General features: G+C 38.3%; 1 protein-coding gene across 1 annotated transcript; it reads right to left on the bottom strand.

Annotated features, from left to right (window-relative positions):
* Positions 1-8,843: 8,843 nt before the first annotated feature.
* Positions 8,844-21,244, bottom strand: LOC132026110 (securin-like). The gene is made up of 2 exons (XM_059414065.1): positions 21,108-21,244; positions 8,844-9,427 (listed from the first exon to the last, which is right to left on the bottom strand). The coding sequence occupies exons 1-2, from the start codon at positions 21,242-21,244 to the stop codon at positions 8,902-8,904; spliced, it is 663 nt and encodes a 220-aa protein (XP_059270048.1). The 3' UTR covers positions 8,844-8,901.
* Between the last annotated feature and the right edge of the window lie 1,117 nt (positions 21,245-22,361).

The following is a 22,361-nucleotide window of genomic DNA, read 5'->3' as shown; positions in this document are numbered from 1 at the left end:
CCATCCCAAGCCAGAAATAAATAATACAATTCCAGAGCTTTCAGTACATTGGCAATACCAGGATCAGGGCACAGACCAAAAGACCAGTAGTTTGCACAGATTAACAATAAGCCCTATTTAAAATGCCTTATCAGTTAGGTAGACCAAAATGTCGATCTTGACTTAGAAGCAGTGGCAAAATAATAAGCGGAGTTGTTACCATGCTTTTGATACTTAGAGAAATTTTAAAAATTTTAAGAATTGGTGTTGATAATCTTATACTGATCTCATACCTATCTTAGGCCAAGGTAAATCAGAAATATGAAAAATGTCACCTTACCATGTATTTGGGCCTCATGATCTCTAAGATGCAATACATTCTTTAGTTAATTTTTTGTCTTTTTTTCTCAAGGGGAAGAATCAAAGCCACCAACTAGAAATTCCAGGGAGCGGATTGAGTAGTATTGTGCTTTCTGAAAATCCTCAAAGCACACATTTGAAAAGTTTAAATTCCTGGGTGGAATCTTGACCACATTTATGCTTCCTGTAGTTATCTAGTCAGTCTCCTTTTTGGTGGATGCCTTCATCTTATTAAGTTCAGTCAGGAGTTCTGAGTGAGTTTACTGTAGTTAAATTCCTCAAGTGACAGCAAAGAGAGAACTTTTCAAAACAGTCTAGATTGCTGAAAGTTACAAACAATTAGAAATGAGTTCAGGTCAAGATTTAGGATCCAACACAGATGTAGGAAGAAAAATCAATCTCCATCATTCTGTACATTGGAATCAATCAGTGAGTGCTGACACCTTTTCCAGAAGATTAATGCCACGTTTCTTTCCAGTGGTAAAGAAGCCCTGCCCTACTGTGACCACAAAGTTATAGACTGGCTGAGGGTCAGAAAATCATCTAATTTTGTAACTGTCCAGTGCTTTTGTTTTATAAAGAAGGAAACACCCAAGATTACATGGTCTTGCCACTTTGGATAGAATTAAACTTTCAAACAATGAAATATTGCAGCAAAACTATTAAAGGTGAATTCTACCTAACTCACAGCAATATTCCTATACATAATTTCTAGAAGAAATTTAAAAATGTTAAGATTAAAATCCAACATACACTGGAAGCATAATAATACTCCCAAATGGTGATAATTCTTTTGTACCACAGAATCAGGATATACACTATTTCCAGCTCCTTTGAGCCACTGTATCCACTCCTGTCCCTACACTTTCTTTATTGCTTGTGGGGAAAAAATGTAATTTTTAAGTAAGTTAATAAAGGTATAATAAATTGACATGTAAGTGTACAAGAAAAGAAACATAAAATCCCATGTCTGGATTTAAAATGCAAAAATAAGAACTTATTATTTAAGTAAAGAATGACCCATATATACTCATATAAATATAATCTTATCAAGTCACTTACTGAACACATTTTGGGGCCTTTATTGTACAGTTCCAGGTAGAATCTTGCCTAGAGTAAATATTTGAATGAATGATTCAGCTATTAGATGTTATTTATAATATAAAATATCTTGTCCTAATATATATTAAGATTGAGATATATTAATATTGAGATAGAAAGAAACCCATTTGTACATTCATTAAATATGGAAACATAATTAAAATGTGTTATATCATTCAGATATACAATTAATATAAGTATAGCATCGATAACCTTTCAATGGCCTACCATCAAGTGGAATGACATTTACTTTTGAAATGCCATTTCTCTGTCCTTTAAACCATGACCAAGTGTCTTGATCCTTTAAATAAAGGGACTTTAGGTCATTGGGGAAAAAGAAGGTGAGTGCTTATCTTTGGGAAAAAAAAAACAAACAACTCAGTCATTTCAGGACACCATCAGCTTAAAAGAAGACAGCACTTTTTTGGGAGTATGTTTGACATTTTCCACATATTTCAAGAAGGTCTTAGTGATCTAAAATTGTAGCAGATGGAATAGCAGCAGGTGTGAACTCAGCAAAATACAAGAGAGAAGATTCTAAACTAGGCCAACCACTTAAGGCCTTTGACAATTGAGGTTAGGTAATGGATAGACTAGAAAAGATATCAAATAGTGTGTGTGTGGGGGGGTACACCTGTGCACGCATATGTGTAAGGCATTAAAAATGATGTATTTTTCCATATGACATGCATCGATCTAGATCCTCGGACAGACAAAATAAGCATGTGAAAACGGAGGTCAGAGATACCAAAGTAAGAAAAGCAGAAACTCATTCCCAGTTACTGTGCAAACTCATACTCAGCTACTATACTTTTAACCTTGTGCATATGCTTCTCTAAAGGCAAATTCTTATGTTTTTGACAACCTCATCCCAAATACTTATTCTGCCACTTATTTTGAAATTGTTTTAAAAAATGAAAACATACTATTTTAAATCAGAATCCTTGGGTTCACATCTTACCTCTACCACATTCTACCTATGTCATCCTAGGAAGTATCTTATTTTACCTATGTCATCCTAGCAAATACCTTAGTCCCATCAAAAATAACATGTAAAATGGAAATAATGGAACCTACATACTTTGTTGTAAATATTAAATAAACTCTAGTGTAGTTAAATTACTCTTGATACTTGGTATTTGATTTCCATTTTCTCATCTTCATTGTTATAAAAGTCAAAATTGTAAGAGTAAGATGTAATATAGTTAAAATGTCATGAATATTAATCAAATATGCATTCTAAATAAATATATCTGTTTGAATTTAAAATGTAATAATTCTTTATATTACTATCATGAATATTATTTTAAAAGGGAGGGGACACCTTAAGTAGTAAGAGCGTAGGGCAAAAGAAATGAAAGAAAAATATTTTAAATAGATTCCAACTTTGTTATTAGTGTAGAAATACCTTTCTGTACATTCTGTTGGAGAGAACTAGATAATTTCCAGAAAGCCTTTTGATTCAGTAAGAGATACACAAACAAATTTAAATTGCAAAGTAAAATCTTTCTGTTTACTTACACGATACTAACTTATGTGGAGAAAAAAGAAAAATGATAGAAAACTATAAGTCCGCCATCCTTAGACATACATTTGAAATAGAATGCACACTAACCAAATATAGCACACACTTTGTACTTTTGGCTGCAATAAAGCTCAGATATGTTTTACAAGCTGTTGAACTGTCTCAATATTATGCTTGTGAGGATCAATAATATGAATGAAAGAAAACTTAAGAGTAAGGAAACTCTAATATATCCTTAAACTTGATCCACTAAAGAAATACATTTAAAATTTTGGTTTCTAAATAATGCATTTCAGAATATATACAAGAGGGGGAATCATCCTTGGCCTTCTTGTTCTTGGTTCTCTGATAATGTCTCTATCTTTCCACTTGCAGGTGATTCGAAAGGGCAACAACAAAGGCGAAAGGCACATACTACATTATGTGAAAGGCAGGGGTAGACCTGCAAAACACAAGTTACCAAGAGCTGACTAGGCTTCACAATAGCAGTTCCAAAAGAGAAGCTTCATTTCTGAGTGACCCAAGAGGTTGATTCCTTAACATGCTACCAGTGATAAATTTTAACTATAAAATTTAACTATGCAAAATTTTGAACTTTATATAAAATTTAATATACATATGCCTGTGTGACTTTTCCTGGATAAAAACAGTTATGACCTTCATCTACTTCTAAAGTGGGTGTGACTAAGGAGAGATTAAGAAATTAAAGAATAATAATATAATATTTATATATTATATATGTTATATTATTATAACATATGTTATATATAATATATATTATATGATATATTATATAATATTATGTTATATATAAGAAATTAAATAATAATAATATTGCATGTAATTACTAGATGCCTCTTAGAATCACCTACTATAAACTTATTTTCACAAAATGTATTCCATAAAATAATAGTTCCTGGGGAAGTTAAATAGATATAAAGGAATTTGTTGGATAAACTAAATTTCTAGAACTCCAGTATTTTTCAGAACCATCAACATCTTAATTAGCCCTATTCATCACCCAGAGTGCTGTATAAAGTATAGTGCTTCAAATACTCATGTACTCAGGGAAATTTCTTTATCTAGGGAGCATTGTCTAGCTCCAGTATTTTAAGGAAAACACTTAGGGAAATGATGATTTAAAAGTGCACTTCCTTAGGCATCCAGATGGCTCAGTTGGTTAAGCATCTGCCTTTAGCTCAGGTCATAGTCCCAGGGTCCTGGCTTCAAGCTCGCATGGGGCTCCCCACTCAGCAGGGGGTCTGCTTCTCCCTCTGCCCTTCACTCTGCTTGTGTGCCATCTTAAATAAATAAATAAAATCTTTTAAAAAGTAAAAAGATAAAAATTCACTTCCTGAAAAAATATTCAGTGATAGATAACAAAGTAAAATTTTCATATTACAATTCAAATCAAACAATTTTTAGTCAGAAAAATAACAACTATGCCTGTGACATCATGCTGATTCTCCAGTGAGCAATAATCATTGCTCATCATTGTTTTGTATAACTGGGTAAGCTGACTTGTAGGTCCCAAATGATAAGTAATTCTTCACATATTCTTTAATTATGGGCAAATTACCTTTGAAAAATATATTGCCTGGTTCCTTTTTCACAGGATCCTTGTTTCCTCCTCCCTAACTAGCCAGTAGGTGAATAAGAAAAAACAAACAAAACACATCAGAATAGTAAAAGACAGGGCAGGGGGAAAAAAAAAAGACTTTTATCAGCAAGCTGTAGGTCTCAGAGTCATTGGAGAAATTGTATAAAATGTAAAAAGTATAACCAAGAGCTGTATTTTTTGCTACAGAATTATCAGTTTAATCCATTGTAAACCTATGTCAAAACAAACTAGACCAAAAAGAAACACTCTGTTAATTAAACCTGAAGTATAGTGGGTCTACACTCTCATACTTCCTAAGACTCAAGCATTCTACGCAGCTGCTTCTAGGGTTATAAAGACCTACTGAATTGATGTTCCTTAGAATGAATTGAAAACAGATTTTATTTCTACAGGAATCACAGCTGTAACACACAGCTAAAGAAAGGAAGAAGATTGCAGGTTATCCCTTCTTTCCTACCTATCAGCTGTTCAGTTATATCCATGAACGCCATATAAGCTGACAGCTAGTCCGTTTCTTTTATTCCCTCTGCTCACACTAACATCTTTTAGCTTCTATGTTCCCCCCTACCTGCACCGTCTTGTTTTTGCCTGCATCTGTTCTTCATTAGCCTCCCAGAGAGGTAAGTTTTTATCCAACAATATTTGTGGAGCATTCATGATGAGCACAAGACGGAATATATCCATTTAGGAAGATCTGTGTCAAGATTGACGAAGTTGACAATCTTACAAGGGAACAAAGGACAAAAATAGCTGCCACTTTATCCAACAAGAATAAGATGAATTTTTTCATAAGTAGTTTTGTCTGTGCGCGTAGCAACTGAGGTAAAGAATCACTCCCTTGATTTCTCATTTGTAAAATGCCATTTTGATACTACCTATTAACATTTCCTTTGGAAGCTATTGTTCCTCATTTGTAAAATGGCAAGAGATTGTACATTTAAAAATAATTATGAACATTTTTAGTAAATCTACATTGTTAAAAAGCTCTCTGTGTTAGACATATAACAATATTTTACATGCTGAGCTGATTTTTATTACAATATCCTGAAAAAATAAAATTAAATTTAAAAAAATACAATATCCTTTAATAACTATCTCTTTTCTGTTATAGGATAGAACATTGAATTATGAAAACATTTATGTGGTATATTAAAAATGTACTGAACTGAGATATGAATGTAGTTGTCCAAAAATATAACAACGGAATTGATTTAAGTTCCTTAGATTCAGATTTAATACCTTCCGTATAGTTAGATGAAGGTCATATTCTGTCAACAACTTTATTTCAGTGAACTGCAGTATTAAATGTGGATCTTCTCATATGGGTATGCTTGGAATTTTGTTTCATTTTAGTTAATGTAAGCATTCTAATTTGAGTACAGATTTTTGGAGAAAAATATCTGTCATACATTTGTTAACAGGCAGGAGAAATATAAAGGGACCTTAATGTTTACAGTGTGAAAACAAATGTATACACATGATAAACAAAGTCTTAATATATTGCTTGAGTTTTATTTGGTTGCAAGTAACAGACACCAGCTAGAGCTAGATTAGACAAATAAATATACTTTTAGGAAGATACTGTCACATCTCACAGAAGCTAAGCTAGAACTTAACTGGGTCTCAGGTAAAGCAGGTATTAAAGCAGGTTCCCACTGTGCCACTGTGGGAATTCATAGACCTTAGGGTATTGCCATTAATAAAACTCAACTATTAGAAACTCTCAGTCTCTGTGGCTCTCATTTCAACTTCCTAAACTTTGGAGATCATGTGATGGCCACTGGTTAAATGAGGTGTTCACCTCTGGCCTAATCAACCACAGGAGGCCATGTGGAACAGCCATGACTGAGACAGACTCCCTTCTGTATCAATTAAAAAAAAAAAAAAAAAAAAAAGGAAAATGATTGTCTTGTAGACACTAAGCCAAGAGAGGTTGCCTAAAACCAAAAAGAAAAGAGTATAATAGTTGAATTAAATTTTCATGATCATTAAAGTTGATGGTTATACCTTTAAGAATATCTGTTCACCAGTTACAGGCAGATTATTCCCTAGTTCAGCAATACAACTGAAATGTGTGCTCAGTCTTCTTTTGCAGTATACAGAGAGAAGCATTATAAAATGAATTCAATTTTATTTATATAAATGAACACTCAGATTTTTAAAACTCAGCTCAGTGGGCTTCAATATTTATATTTTTTTTTCTTTTGTGCTTTTACAAAGTCTTAGATGTGAAATGTATCATTCAACTCCATTACATTTTATAGAAAGTTGAAAACCTAATGGTGTGATAAAAGATAAAGTAATTTTTCGATACACCAATACATCTATAAGACAATATGTTGGTTTGATAACTTCTAAGAAATAATCTAGGGTTTCCTTATAAGCATTACCAGATACTAGAGCTTCTGACTGCTCTTAAATTCAAGGATGTTACCCTGTTACTGACTGTATTGGATGGAGGTAGTAAAGAAGTTTTTGGTTTTGTTTTGTTTTACTTGCTTTCCAAGAAAGTTAATAATAATCAGCCTTATTTGCTTTAACATTCAGAATTTACCAAAAAGGCAGTTGCTATACGAGTGGCACATAAACATAAGCTAAGAAACCCACGGAGTTCTCTGAAGAATTACATAATCTGCCCTTGACCTTTAGACAACACAAATCTGCCCACTCCGCAGTAGCATAATGAGATGACCAATAGAAATCGTGGGTGATTCTTTGTGATTACTGGAGGTGAAGAAAGAGCTGATTTCAGTGGCTTGTGAAAGACTGCCAAGGTCAAAAATAGCTGAATATGTTTTTCCCCTCCCTGATAATAGTCAAGCACTTAACTTTTCTAATGAATTCCTTTTGTTGCATCATGGGAGTGAAGAATGGAAAGCAGGAAATTGCAAGATGAAGAGACAGGCTTTCATTGTCTGAGCAGCTGACTGGTGAGCTGAAGCAACATCAGGGGGCCCAAGCCAGAACACAAATGACAGAAAAGTACAACAGATTCCTTTGTACATTCAGTGGTATGTTGGATTCAGGGCCAGACACTAGCAGTGAACAGAAGACAGGAACCAAGCATGGATGTCTGTGAGGAGATGAAATTCTTGCTGTTTTGCACACAGCCAAATAACATGCATGGAAACACCAGGGATTTTTCACAAAGCTCCATCTTTCTTGTCCTTCCTTTCTTCAAAGAAGGAAATCAATTAAACTTGGAGCCCTTGACCTTCACCCTGAATCATGCAAATTGGCAGGAATGGCATTCCCTCTGTGACAGCATGCCATGCTGCCTTGAAAGGAATTGCACTGGGAATGAAAGGCAGAGGTTTCTGGAATATAGATAAGGGAGGCTGTGAAAACTGATTCCACTATGTTCCACAAGTTACAACAGCATTACTAGAATTTTGCTGGTATCCATTGTGAGTCATAATCAATGGAATTTTAATAGGAAATGCATGTGTGTCTGTGTGTGTATAGATAATGTGGCTAACTTCTCCATAAAAGTAATATGGCTGATGCAAATAATTTTGATTCTAAAATTAACCTAGAACCATGACTGGGTCTCTGTCAAGAATCCTAGTGTCTGCTTCCAATAAACTTGAGCAACAGCTATGGCCTAGAACCTTCTAGATCAGACCTCAACACATCAGGTGGGGTGACCCGGCCAGTTTCAGATCAGTGGTAACCACTGGCTCAGTTACAATCTATGTCTTATTGTGAATCAGAAACCTTCCAGTAGACAGAACCAAGTTCCAGTACCTAAGCTATTAAAATTAGCCTTGTTCAGGCCCCTGGGTGGCTCAGTCTGTTAAGCATCTACCTTCAGCTCAGGTCGTGATCCCAGGGTCCTGGGATTGAGTCCTGCATTGGACTCCCTGTCCAGCGGGGAGCCTGCTTCTCTCTCTTCCTCTACCATACCCCCTCCTTGTGTGCTTTCTCTCTCTCTCTGTCAAATAAATAAATAAAAATCCTGAAAACAAAATAAAATTAGCCGTTCTATTTGCAATATAATAAAAAGGAGAAAACGATTGGATGTAGGGAAAAAATCATCACATAGGTCCAAAAAAATCTAATATTTATATATTTAATAGAGTAAGTATGCTCTGCTGGATGCTGAAGTAGGGCCTTGCAACTCAGTTTGAATTTTGTTTACTAGGAAAGGTATCAAACAAGAAGAGAGAATGAGGTTTGATGCAATTGATCATTATTAAACTTCCTTCAGCTGAAATGGATGAAATAGGGAGGCACAGGCTCCCTATTTTTTTTTTGTCTGTTAAAGAGTTGCTTTATTAATACAAAACATACAAACTATTAAACACTAAGTAGTTTAAATATCTAAGTCATAGCAAACAGGTGGCAATTCAACATCCAGGGTCGACAGAACACTTGGAGACTGCAACAGATTAGACTCCCATGGTGGAGAGGGTATCTTCAGAGGTGAAGGGGGGCCCAGGTGTAACAGCTTTTCAAGCTCCCTCTCCTCATCAAGGATCATGAGAGGCACTCCATTCAAGGGGAGGTGTTCAATCTGGTGTTCTTCAGGCAGGTCGAAACTCTCAAAATCTAAAGGATTGAAGAGAAAGAATTTTTCTATTTCTGGGTAGGTGTCATCAGAGGCAGGAACAGAGCTTTTTGCTTTGACAGTCTTCTCAGTCACCTTTTTGGCAGAGAAGGTTGGCTGCTTCTGTTTGAGAGGTCCACTAGTCTTTACTGAATTTTCTGTGGCTCTGTTGACAGTTCCCAAAGCCTTTCTGGCAACTCTAGGTACGGCTGCTTGAGTATCATCTGCGCTCTTGGAAGGTTCAGTGGAAGTACTAATTATGAGGACAATGGAATCGGATGGCTCTTGCTGACTGTAATTGATACATTGGAGAAAGACACCAAAAGGCAGAGGGTAATTTCACAAATCAAAAGCAAAATGTGAAATTCAGAGATCCTCCTAGGCTGCATAAAGTAATTCTTTGTAGCCCAGGACAGAAAAAACAAGGGATCTAGGCCAGTAACAGATCTTCGAAGAAGTTAGAAATCTCAACTATATAAAGTCAACTATATATCCAACTGTGCTTGGATAGCAGTGGGACTCTGAGACAGGAGAAGTCCATATTGAAGCCTCAAATCCCCTTTAACACCCTGGGTCTACAGGAAGGTTCTGTCCCTCTCTTTTTAAGCAAGGGAAAATGTCCAAGTTTCCCCTTGCTTAAAAACAATGCAGCAGCCTCTAGACTGTACCCCAGTCCACGGTAAGGATCTAGTCCCAGGGGCACTTGGGAGGCTCAGTGGGTTAAGCCTCTGCCTTCAGCTCAGGTCATGATCCCAGGGTCCTGGGATTGAGCCCCGCATCGGGCTCTCTGCTCGGCGGGAAGCCTGCTTCCCCCCTCTCTCTCTGCCTGCCTCTCTGCCTACTTGTAATCTCTCTCTCTCTGTCAAATAAAATCTTTAAAAAAAAAAGGATCTAGTCCCACATCCCTGTCCAGCTACCAGATCAAGACAGCATCAGGCCACAGCAAAGCATGACCACTAAAGTGCTGGGACTAGAGGAGAAGAAATGGACTATATCCCAAAAAAGCTTCATGAATTAGTTAACCAGAAGAAGCCTGGAAATTATGTATGGACCATCGAGTTGGGGGTGGGGAAAGGAGGAAGGGATGCAGATGAAACAGAAGGTTGGATAATGAAGAGCTCATTGACTTGGAGATAGTCTTCAAAATATAGGATCTAAGAATGTGGCAAGGACCTCAGAAGATGGTAGTAGTATGCTGATTCTTAATATGTTAATGAGATGGTTCTAATTCTAACTGGGCTGACACTTAAAAGTTTGGAAAGAGCATTGACCCACAGTAGTGAAATAGAAATGGAATAACTACAGTATCAGATAGTGAAAGCAAGCATACTAGATGTATGTCTAAATGAGTTAGAAAAAGGGTGCCTGGGTGGCTCAGTGGGTTAAAGCCTCTGCCTTCAGTTCAGGTCATGATCCGAGGGTCCTGGGATAGCCCCGCATTGTGCTCTCTGCTCAGCAGGGAGCCTGCTTCCCCCACCCTCTCGGCTTGCCTCTCTGCCTACTTGTGATCTCTGTCTGTCAAATAAATAAATAAAATCTTAAATAAATAAATAAATAAATAAATGAGTTAGAAAAATCTACCAGCTGACCATGTTCCATGGCTGGAGTTGGAGGGCACTTCTATCAAAATGATCAATTACACTCTAGTGAGAAGGGCATCAGTATTGTTTTAAAACTCAGTGTGACTTTTACTCTATAAGAGAAAACAATTGGAAATTCCATTACAAGGGGGCTCAATAGTAGATCTGGGAATTATAGAATCCCAGAATAATAGAGACCAGGTGGTGGTGTTTAACTGTCAGAAATAAAATAAACTCAATATTAGGCTGTTCCAATTAACTTAATGAGCTGCAAGGTTGGTATGGCAAACAGGGGACCTGAATCATAGGGTGCCATGGAAATGGTTGATAAAACATAGCTTCCCCAAGGGCAACCTAGATGGGTAACAAACAAGGGTTTGTTATATAATCAAAACTAATCAAGAATGGAGACTAAGGGCACCAGGCCTAATAAAATGTTTTAAAATGCTTGCCCAGATTTCAGACCTCAGCCATTTTATAGATCTGAAATATACTGACTTGAAGTCCTCAGAAGGAAGGACCCAGCAAAACTATGAAACTGGGCAAGTATGTAGAAAAATGATCTCATAGGCCTCAGGGACTTACAGATATTTACTCAAATAACCATACAATATTGAGAAAAAGGGAATACAAAAATATTTCAAAGAAGGTTAGGTACTGGGTCTGAGTTAATCTGATTCTCAGAAATGTAAAGAATATAATAAATGTCATACTACCCAAGTTAGTTTACAGGGATTTTACTGGGTTCCCAGAAACACCTAAGGTTTAATTCACTGGTACCTGGCCCTGAATAGGTCATCAGTATGGATATACTTGGTTGTTCTTACAATTCCCATATAAGTTCCTTCTCCTGATTCACAGATTATATTGTTGTGGGGAAGGCCACATGGAAGCATCTAAAATGGACACCATCCCATTCTCCTCCTGCTAGTCGAGCTGGTAAATCAAAAACAATACTGCATGGAGCACTGGGTATAATACATAAACAATGAATTCTGGAACACTGAAAAGAAATAAAACAAAATGAAAAAAATTGCATCTTGGAGATACTGGCAATGACTACCGCCACCTTTAAAGGCTCAGAGAATGCAGGAATAATGATCCTCATTATATTCCACATTAATTCACTAGTCAAATAGATGAATTCTGTTTGCTATGCAGGATATGGATAATTAACATGGGCTCAGATACATGGTGTGTAGCCATTGATCGAACAAATGTTTTCATTCCTATTTCTTTTAAGAAGGAAGATAAAACACAAAGTTGTAGTGATTTGGATCAGACAGAAGTATATTTTTATGGTCTTGCCCCAGGCCTATATTAACTCTCCTTCCATCTTTTATAATGTATTTGGAAGTGATCTGGACAGTCTGAACATTTATAGAATAGCACACGAGTACACTTTATGGATAATATCATGTTAATGGAATCAGATAAGCAAGAAGTCACAAATGTCAGGAGTTTTGATGAAATGCATAAACTACAGGGGATAGGAGATAGACCTGATGAAGAATCAGGGCCCAATACATTGGTAAAGTTTTGAGGGGCTCAGTGGCCTGGGTCATGCTGGATGTCCCACACAAAATTATTTCATCTCACACCTATGAGGACTTTGGTATGAAGAAAGAGAAGAAGATAGCTCTTTGGGGTCTGTGGCAGAATATTCCACTGATAGGAATAGTGCCCCTTTAATAGATGGGATGAAGCTGTCCAATGGGAGTGGGATCTCAGGGAGAAAATTTCCCTGGAGCAAGTCCAAGCTGCTATGAAAGCAATTCTACAATCTGGGCCCTGGTCATGTGAAACTATCATTTCCACATTTCTGCATGGCCCAGGCTAAAGTAGAGGATGACTAAACAGCAACCCTAGAGATAGACTTTAGAGCCATTTGTTTATATTTCAGTGTGGAGAAAAAAAAAAAAAAAAAGCTAGAGCCTTCTCCTCCTCTCTGGAGAAGATGTGTTTATATCCCAGAGCAAAAGTCTCTTCTGGAGAGGAAGAAGGCAGACGTGTCACAATTTCAGTGTTCCCCTTTTACAGTGCAACCTCTACCATGCACAAGTACTATCTAGCCCTTGTTGTGTTGCTCAAAGGGGAGTTAGGGCACTGCGGAGATGCTTGCTAATAAATTGTCTTCTCTTATCCAGAGGCCTGCGGTTTCTGTTAATATGTAGTTTGGTAGAAGATAGTCCAGCTAACTTGTTAACTGAAAAGTTGAATAACATTTCAATAGAGATCTTGATGTGATGGGATCCATTCCTTAGGGAGGAAAAGAAAAAAACAAAAAACAAAAGCATGTGTGCAATTTCTGGTATGTTCCAGTAGGAATTTCGCAGCATCAATCCTAAGGGTTTTGAAACTAGACAATGCCATGTACCTATAGCAGAGAATTAAACACCGTTTTAAAAAGACAGCTTCTGGGTTGCTCTTTAGCCCTAACAGAGATGAAGATTGTATGGCTGACTGGCATGAACAATATAAGAGCATAACATTTTAATAAGAATACAGAAGGCTAAGTTTAAAAGTGACAGCGAAGAGCACAGGACATGCAGATGCTGCCCCTCCACCCTGAGAGAGAAGAAAAGGGGAATGTGCAGCTCTGCTTGAAAGAAGAAAAGGTTAACACAGGTCTTCTAGGAAAAACAAGATGTCACTTAAATCCAAGGTACACAAAATACTTTTTGAAGAGTTTTGGGATCTGGAGTCCATTACTAATGGAATTGATAGACTCAGGGAAGAAGGAGTTTAGGAGGACTGGAAGAGAGAACATGGGTCAAGAAACAAAAACAGCAAGTGGTATTGATATGAGAATAAGAAAAAGCACCACTGATATAGGAAGATGACCGGGAAGTAGGAGGAGGCGACTTTTCAACCTGTACCCTAAAGTGAGCTGATTACCTACCAAAGAACTCCGATCAACCATGAAATCAACCTGAGATCAGAATTATACATGTCTGGATCTATATAGGGGCAGAAGACGCCAGTGGGCAGGTAAAGAGGAGTGGGAACTTCGGACTGATATCAGAAGATAAAGAAAAAGGGGAGGGAGCCACCAGAGGTGGCCAATTGGAAAGTATTACCCCTAATATGAGAGTGCCCTGCATTTGCGGACCAGCATTAACTTGGAGACTGGTTGAAAGCACTCAAAAAGAGCAAAGGATCATGGGGGGGTGGGGGGTGGGGGGGAAATTGTGGGAATCGGGGTGGCTAGGGACAGGGCTTAAGTCCCCGGTCCCAGGACATCCTCCCCTGGTGCTGAGCCAGAGAGAGTGCAGCGGAGAAACCAGCTCTTGGTCCCTGCACTGCCAGTGCACCCGAGAATGCATGGGGTCCGGCTCCTGTGAGGGGCTGGGAACCTCACCAGAGGGCAGAACACCGAGCCATGCTACAGAGCCTGAGACACGCGCACCCCACACTCTCCCCTGAAAGAGGCGCAGGAAGGCCCACCCGGCCCTCTTAGACCCGTGCCATTGTTTCAGAGCCTGAGACACTTGCCCCAAACTCTCCCCCGAGAGAGGTGCACACAAGCCCGGTGCTCTTAGATCCAGAAACACCAGGCACTCCCAGCCCGGGCCAGCAGGAAAATCTCAGTGTATGATCGCTGCTTGGAACCTCTCTGGCAATCTTGAGCTGCCCAGACAGCCACCGCTGCCGTGGTTTTGGGTACAAGCAGGATGTCATGCGTCCCCAGGGACCGCGACTCGGAACCTGCTCTGCCAGCGGCCAAGGGGGAATCTATATGGGCTCTGCAGCCAGACTGAGGCTTCTCTCTGAGAGGGAGGTCAGGGTACAGTTTGCTTTTCTCTAAACCTACAAAAACCATCAAAAGTGGTCAAGAGAAAAAAAAAAAAAAGTGAACAAACATAAAAACCTCCAGAGAACAAAAGCCTGAAAAAAAAAACAGTTTCCTCAGAGTCCCCCTGAGGACTTAACTCAGGGAACATCATTGACTGAAAACCCACGTGGCAGGCCCCTCCCCCAGAAAACCAACCAGGAAAGAAAAAAAAAAAAAAAAGACTACAGGAGAACAACCACCACTACTTCATAGGACAACTTTTATTTTTAACTCGTTCCCACTATTCTGGCTTTTTTTTTTTTTTTAAATATAGGTAATTTTTTAACCTATTTACCATCACAGTGAGATGTCCAGTACATCAAATTCCATAATAACCTTCTAACCTAAACTTCTTGATACATACACCTGTGTTTTTCTTTTGCATTTCTATTTTTTATATTTCTTTGTTTTTAATTTTAGTTTAGTTTAGTCTAGTTTATTCCTTTTTTATTTTTATTTTCTAATATTCATGTAGAGTTAAACTTCAAGGTAATCCCCTTTCCCCAATCAATACTACTCCTATAGGTAAAGCAATTTTAATCCCCCTTTATCTTAGGAAAGTTGAATCCTTTAACAAAGATATCAAGATACATACATGTATCAAGATACATCCAGGAAGAATCAAAACAACCTTCCTCGCCCACACAGAGAATTTAGAACCACTCTCCCATCTTTTTCTTCCACCAGTGTTTCTATGTTTTTGTGTCTGTCCTGATAGTATATAAATCTTACACTTGGGGTTCTTTTTGATGAGGTTCTTCCTTTATTTGCTTATATATATTTTTTTTTCTCTTGTCATATACTTTTATCAGTCTTTTTGTTTGTCTGTTTTTGTTTGTATACTTCCTAAATCTTACCTGGGGGCCCATTTGGGCTGAACCTTCTCTTTTATCTTCCCTTTTTTTCCTGTCTCTCTCTCTCTCTCTTTTCTTTTTCTTTTCGTTTTTCTCTCATTTAGGTGGGGAATCCTGATTGCTCAGAAGTGTTCCAGGGTGCACCTTGACTGCACCATGGTCAATACATCCAGCTATGTCCATTCAGTCATCTCTCACCAAAATGACTAGGAGGAAGAATGCCCAACAGAAGAAAAATACAGAGGATGGGCCTTCTGCATCAGAGCTAATGGCTATCAACATAGACAATATGTTGGAAAGAGAATTCAGGCTAACATTATCCAGGCAATAGCTAGGTTGGAGAAAGCCGTGGATAACCAAACGGAATTGATTAGGGCCAAACTGAAAGTGACCAGGGATGATGTTCACAATGTTAGGGCAGAGCTGAAAGCTACCAGGAAAGAGGTTCACAATGCTCTCAATGAGTTCCAATATAATCTAAATTCTCTCAAAGCTAGGGTAACTGAGACATAAGATAGAATTAGTGGTCTGGAGGACAAACAGATAGAGAGAAAGGATCAGGAGGAAGCCTGGAACAAACAGTTTAGAAGCCACAAAAACAGAATCAGGGAAATAAATGATGACATGAAATGTTCCAACGTCAGAATTATTGGAATCCATGAAGGGAAGGAGAAAGAAAGAAGTCTAGAAGATATAGTGGAACAAGTTCTTCATGAAAATTTTCCCAATCTTGCAAATGGAACCAACGTTCATGTACTAGAGGCCGCATGGTCTCCACCCAAGATTACAGATTCCAAAAAAACATCAAGGCACCTGATAGTCAAATTGAGGAATCATAATTGTAGATATAATCTCTTGAAAGTCGCTAGGACAAAGAGGCTCCTTACTTACAGAGGAAAGCCCATCAGAGACCTGGCAAGGTCTCCCACAGAAACCTGGCAAGCCAGAAAGGGCTGGCAAGATATATTCAGGGCACTAAATGAGAAGAACATGCAGCCAAGAATACTTTAACCAGCAAGACTGACATTCAAAATGGATGGAGAGATAAAGAGTTTCCAAGACTGGCAAGGCTTAAAAGACTATGCAACCACCAAGATGACACCTCAGGAAATATTAAGGGGGGTTCTATAAAAGAGGAAAAATCCTAAGAATAGCATTGAACAGAAATACAGAGACAAACTACAGAAAGAAAGACTTCAAAGGTAACATGATGTCAATAAAAATATATCTATCAATAATCACTCTCAATGTGAATGGCCTAAATGTGTCCATAAAATGGCACAGGGTTGCAGATTGGATAAAACAACAGGACACATCCATATGTTGTCTACAAGAGACCCAATTTGAACCTAAAGATACACCCAGACTGAAAGTGAAGGGACAGAGAAGCATCTTTCATGCCAATGGGCCTCAAAAGAAGGCCAGGGTAGTGATTCTCATATCAGATAAATTAGACTTTAAAGACTGTAGTCAGAGATACAGAAGGACACTACATAATTCTTAAAGGGACTATTCACCAAGATGATCTAACAATTGTAAATATCTATGCCCCCAATATGGCAGCAGCCAATTACATAAGAAAACTGTTAATCAAGATAAAGAGTCATATTGATATGAATACATTAATAGTAGGAGATCTTAACATGCCTCTCTCAGAAATAAACAGATCATCAAAGCAGAAAATCAATAAAGAAACAAGAGCACTGAATGACATATTGGACCAGACGGACCTCATAGATATATACAGAACATTCCACCCTAAAACAACAGAATACTAATTCTTCTCAAGTGTACATGGAACCTTCTCCAGAACAGACCACATACTGGGTCACAGATCAGGACTCAACTGATACCAAAAGACTGAGATTATTCCCTGCATATTCTCAGATCACAATACTTTGAAACTGGAGCTTAATCACAAGGAAAAGTTCGGAAGGAACTCAAACACCTGGAAGCTAAAGACCACCTTGCTAAAGAATGCTTGGATCAACCAGGAGATCAAAGAAGAAATTAAACAATTCATGGAAACCAACGAGAATGAAGACACTTCAGTCCAAAACCTATGGGATACAGCAAAGGCGATCCTAAGGGGGAAATACATAGCCATCCAAGCCTCCCTCAAAAAAATTGAAAAATTCAGTACACACTAGCTGTCTCTACACCTTAAAGAACTAGAGAATCAACAACAAATCAAACCAACTCCACACTTAAGAAGGGAAATAACCAAGAATAGAGCTGAGATCAATGAGGTAGAAACCAGAGATACAGTAGAACATATTAATGAAACTAGAAGCTGGTTTTTTGAAAGAATCAATAAAATCAATAAACCATTGGCCACACTAATCCAAAAGAAAAGAGAGAAAGCCCAAATTAATAAAATTATGAATGAAAAGGGAGAGATCACAACTAACACCAAGGAAGTAGAAACAATCATCAGAAGTTATTATCAACAGCTATATGCCAATAAGCTAAGCAACCTAGATGAAATGGATGCATTCCTGGAAAACTATAAACTCCCAAAACTGAACCAAGAATAAATTGACAACCTGAATAGACTGATATCTAGTAACGAGATTGAAGCAGTGATCAAAAACCTCCCAAAAAACAAGAGCCCAGGACCTGACGGATTCCCTGGGGAATTATACCAAACTTTCAAAGAAGAAATAACACCTATTCTCCTGAAGCTGTTTCAAAAAATTGAAGCAGAAGGAAAATTTCTAGACTCTTTCTATGAAGCTAGCATTACCCTGATCCCCAAACCAGGCAAAGACCCTACCAAAAAGGAGAATTTCAGACCAATATCACTGATGAATATGGATGCTAAGATTCTCAACAAGATCCTAGCAAACAGGATCCAACAGCACATTAAAAAAATTATCCACCATGACCAGGTGGGATTCATCCCTTGGCTACAAGGATGGTTCAACATTCGCAAATCAATCAATGTGATAGAACAAATCAGTAAGAGAAGAAAGAAGAACCACATATGGTCTTTCAATTGATACAGAAAAAGCATTTGACAAAATCCAGAATCCATTCCTATTTAAAACGTTTCAAAGTATAGGGATAGAGGGAACATTCCTGAACTTCATAAAAATCTATCTATGAAAGACCCACAGCAAATATCCTCAATGGGAAAAAGCTTGCAGCCCTCCCGCTGAGATCAGGAACACGATAAGGATGCCCACTCTCACCACTCTTGTTCAACATAATATTAGAAGTCCTAGCAAAGCAATCAGACAACAAAGAGAAATAAAAGGTATCCAAATTGGCAAGGAAAAAGTCAAACTCTCTTCACAGATGACATGATACTTTATATGGAAAATCCAAAATACTCCACCCCCAAACTACTAGAACTCATACAGCAATTCAGCAACGTGGCAGGATACAAAGTCAATGTGCAGAAATCAATGATTTTCTTATACACTAACAATGAAAATACAGAAAGGGAAATTAGAGAATCGATTCCATTTACTATAGCACCAAGAACCATAAGATACCTAGGAATAAACCTAACCAAAGAGGTAAAGGATCTGTACTCGAGGAACTACAGAACACTCATGAAAGAAATTGAAGAAGACACAAAAAGATGGAAGACAATTCCATTCTCTTGGTTCGGAAGAATAAACATTGTTAAAATGTCTATACTGCCTAGAGCAATCTATACTTTTAATGCCATACCGATCAAAATTCCACCGGTATTTTTCAAAGAGCTGGAGCAAATAATCCAAAAATTTGTATGGAATCAGAAGAGACCCCAAATCGCTAAGGAAATGTTGAAAAAGAAAAATAAAACTGGGGGCATCACGTTACCTGATTTCAAGCTTTACTACAAAGTTTGTGATCACCAAGACAGCATGGTACTGGCATAAAAACAGACACATAGACCAGTGGAACAGAATAGAGAGTCCAGATATGGACACTCAACTCTATGGTCAAATAATCTTCGACAAAACAGGAAAAAATATACAGTGGAAAAAAGACAGTCTCTTCAACAAATGGTGCTGGGAAAACTCGACAGCTATATGTAGAAAAATGAAATTCGACCATTCTCTTACATTGTACACAAAGATAAACTCAAAATGGATAAAAGGCGTGAGACAGGAATCCATCAGAACCCTAGAGGAGAACATAGGCAGTAACCTCTTCAATATCAGTGACAGCAACTACTTTCAAGCTATGCCTCCAAAGGCAAAGGAAATAAAAACGAAAATAAACTTTTGGGACTTCATCAAAATCAAAAGCTTCTGCACAGCAAAGGAAACAGTCAACAAAACAAAGAGGCAACCCATGGAATGGAAGAAGATATTTGCAAATGACAGTACAGACAAAAGGTTGATAATCAGGATCTATAAAGAACTCCTGAAACTCAACACACACAAAACAATCATAAAAAAATGGGCAGAAGATATGAACAGAAACTTCCCCAATGAAGACATACAAATGGCTATCAGACATGATGTTCATCATCACTAGCCATCAGGGAGATTCAAATTAAAACCACATTGAGATACCACTTTACACCAATTAGAATGGCAAAAATTAGCAAGACAGGAAATAACATGTGCTGGAGGGGATGTGGAGAAAGGGGAACCCTCTTACACTGTTGGTGGGAATGCAAGTTGGTGCAGCCACTTTGGAAAACAGTGTGGAGATTCCTCAAGAAATTAAAAATAGAGCTTCCCTATGACCCTGCAATTGCACTCCTGGGTATTTACCCCAAAGATACAGATGTAGTGAAAAGAAGGGTCATCTGTACCCCAATGTTCATAGCAGCAATGGCCACAGTTGCCAAACTGTTGAAAGAACCAAGATGCCCTTCAACGGACGAATGGATAAGGAAGATGTGGTCCATATACACTATGGAGTATTATGCCTCCATCAGAAAGGATGAATACCCAACTTTTGTAGCAACATGGATGGGACTGGAAGAGATTATGCTGAGTGAAATAAGTCAAGCAGAGTCAATTATCATATGGTTTCACTTATTTGTGGAGCATAACAAATAGCATGGAGGACAAGGGGAGTTAGAGAGGAGAAGGGAGTTGAAGGAAATTGGAAGGGGAAGTGAACCATGAGAGACTATGGACTCTGAAAAACAATCTGAAAGGTTTGAAGGGGCGGGAGGTGGGAGGTTGGGGGAACCAGGTAGTGGGTATTGGAGAGGGCACGGATTGCATGGAGCACTGGGTGTGGTGCAAAAACAATAAATACTGTTACACTGAAAATAAATTAAAAAATTAAAAATAAATAAAAAGAAAAAAAGAAAAAGCACCACTTACCCAAGAATCTATACTTAAGTGATGGCTGAAAAAAAAAGAATATGAAGCAGGTTGATCTTGGGTCCCACAGGCAAGTGCATGATAGCGAATGACAGGCATTTGGTCAACATGATGGTTCATTTTATGCGGCATCTTGACTAACTTAAGAGATGCCCAGATAGCTGGTAAAACAGTATTTCTGGGTTTGTCTGTGAGGGTGTATCCAGAAGAGATTAGCAACTAAATCAGCTTGAGTAAAGAAGAGCCATCTTTACCAAAGTGGTCTGACGTTATCCAATCCTTTGAGGTCCCCCCCCGCAAAAAAAAAAAAAAAGGCCATTAAAGTGTAAATTATTGTTCCTTTTCTGAGCTGGCACACCATCTTCTCCTGCCCTCAAGCAGTGAAGATCCCTGTGTCTGGCGTTCAGACTCTGGAATTTACACCAGCATCCCCCTGGCTTTCAGGCCTCTGGCCTCAGGCAGGGCGCTGACACCATTGGGTCCCCTGGTTCTCAGGCCTGAATTATGCCACCAGCTTTCCTGGTCCTCCAGCTGATGACCGACTGTAGGATTTCTCATCCTCCATAACTGAGATAATAAATCATAATCTCCTCTCACAATCTCCATAAAAAATCTTTTATATTATCTCTATATATCCTGTCAGTTCTGTTCCTCTGGACAACCCTAACTAATTAATACAGTCACCTTGGGACTGAACAGTCACCAGAACTGAAGGCTGAGCAATGAGAGCCTCACTACAGAGGGAAGTGAGTGTTGTTGTTGTTGTTGTTGTTTTAATTAAATTGATTTATTTATTTTCAGAAAAACAGTATTCATTATTTTTTCACCACACCCGCTGCAATCTGAGGGGTTTGAAGTGGTGGGGGTGCTGGGAGGTTGGGGTACCAGGTGGTGGGTATTATAGAGGGGAGGTGAGTTTTAAAAGGCCAGTGACTAACAACAGTGACAAGGACATTGGAGGGAGGCATTCCTCTTCTCCCTGAGATGGATAAGAACCTAGCTGTATTCTTTTTGCCCAAACATGACTATTTTCAGAGAGAACTGTTGAAACTCTAGAAGGCTGCCAGGCCCACAATTCCCTTTAAAGTACAAAAGATTCTGTCTTGAGCCAGTGTGAGGAAAGCAAACAAAGCTGAACCAATTAGACAAAGTGCTATAATAACCACCGGTAGGTGAAAACGCAGAGGCTACTGTGGGTGATAAGGAAGCTAACCCAATGAGATTCTTGGGGAAGCTTGAGAGCTCACACAGGGATAGATAGGACAATGTCACTGGCACTTGTGCTATAGTCCCACTGATGCTAAGCTCTTCTCCTAGGTCTCCCTGACGCTCACTCTCTTAGAGGATCCAATGCCTGAGAACGGGGCATGTGCTAAGACTCACACACCATACCCTATTTCACCGTGTGCCCACCTGCTCTAGAAAGAAACCTGTGGCATTTTTTCTCATTAGTAAAATTACGGCACAAGAGCTAATATTTTCTGAGGGCTTAAAATATGCCAAGCACTGGGCTGTGTTTGTTTAAGGCTTTATCGTCTTTTATACTTAAATGATTTGTTTGGTACCCTTATTAATCTTAATGTCACAGAACGGAAACCAAGGTTCAAAGAGGTTAAGTAAACAAGTCACATAAATGGTAACTTGTGAGACTTGATTTCAAACTCAGGTAGACAAC

This window comes from Mustela nigripes, chromosome 1 (assembly GCF_022355385.1).
Source record: "Mustela nigripes isolate SB6536 chromosome 1, MUSNIG.SB6536, whole genome shotgun sequence".
NCBI classification, from domain to species: domain Eukaryota; kingdom Metazoa; phylum Chordata; class Mammalia; order Carnivora; family Mustelidae; genus Mustela; species Mustela nigripes.
Note: the sequence above shows the minus strand (reverse complement) of the source record. Positions and strands in the feature narration are given on the sequence as shown.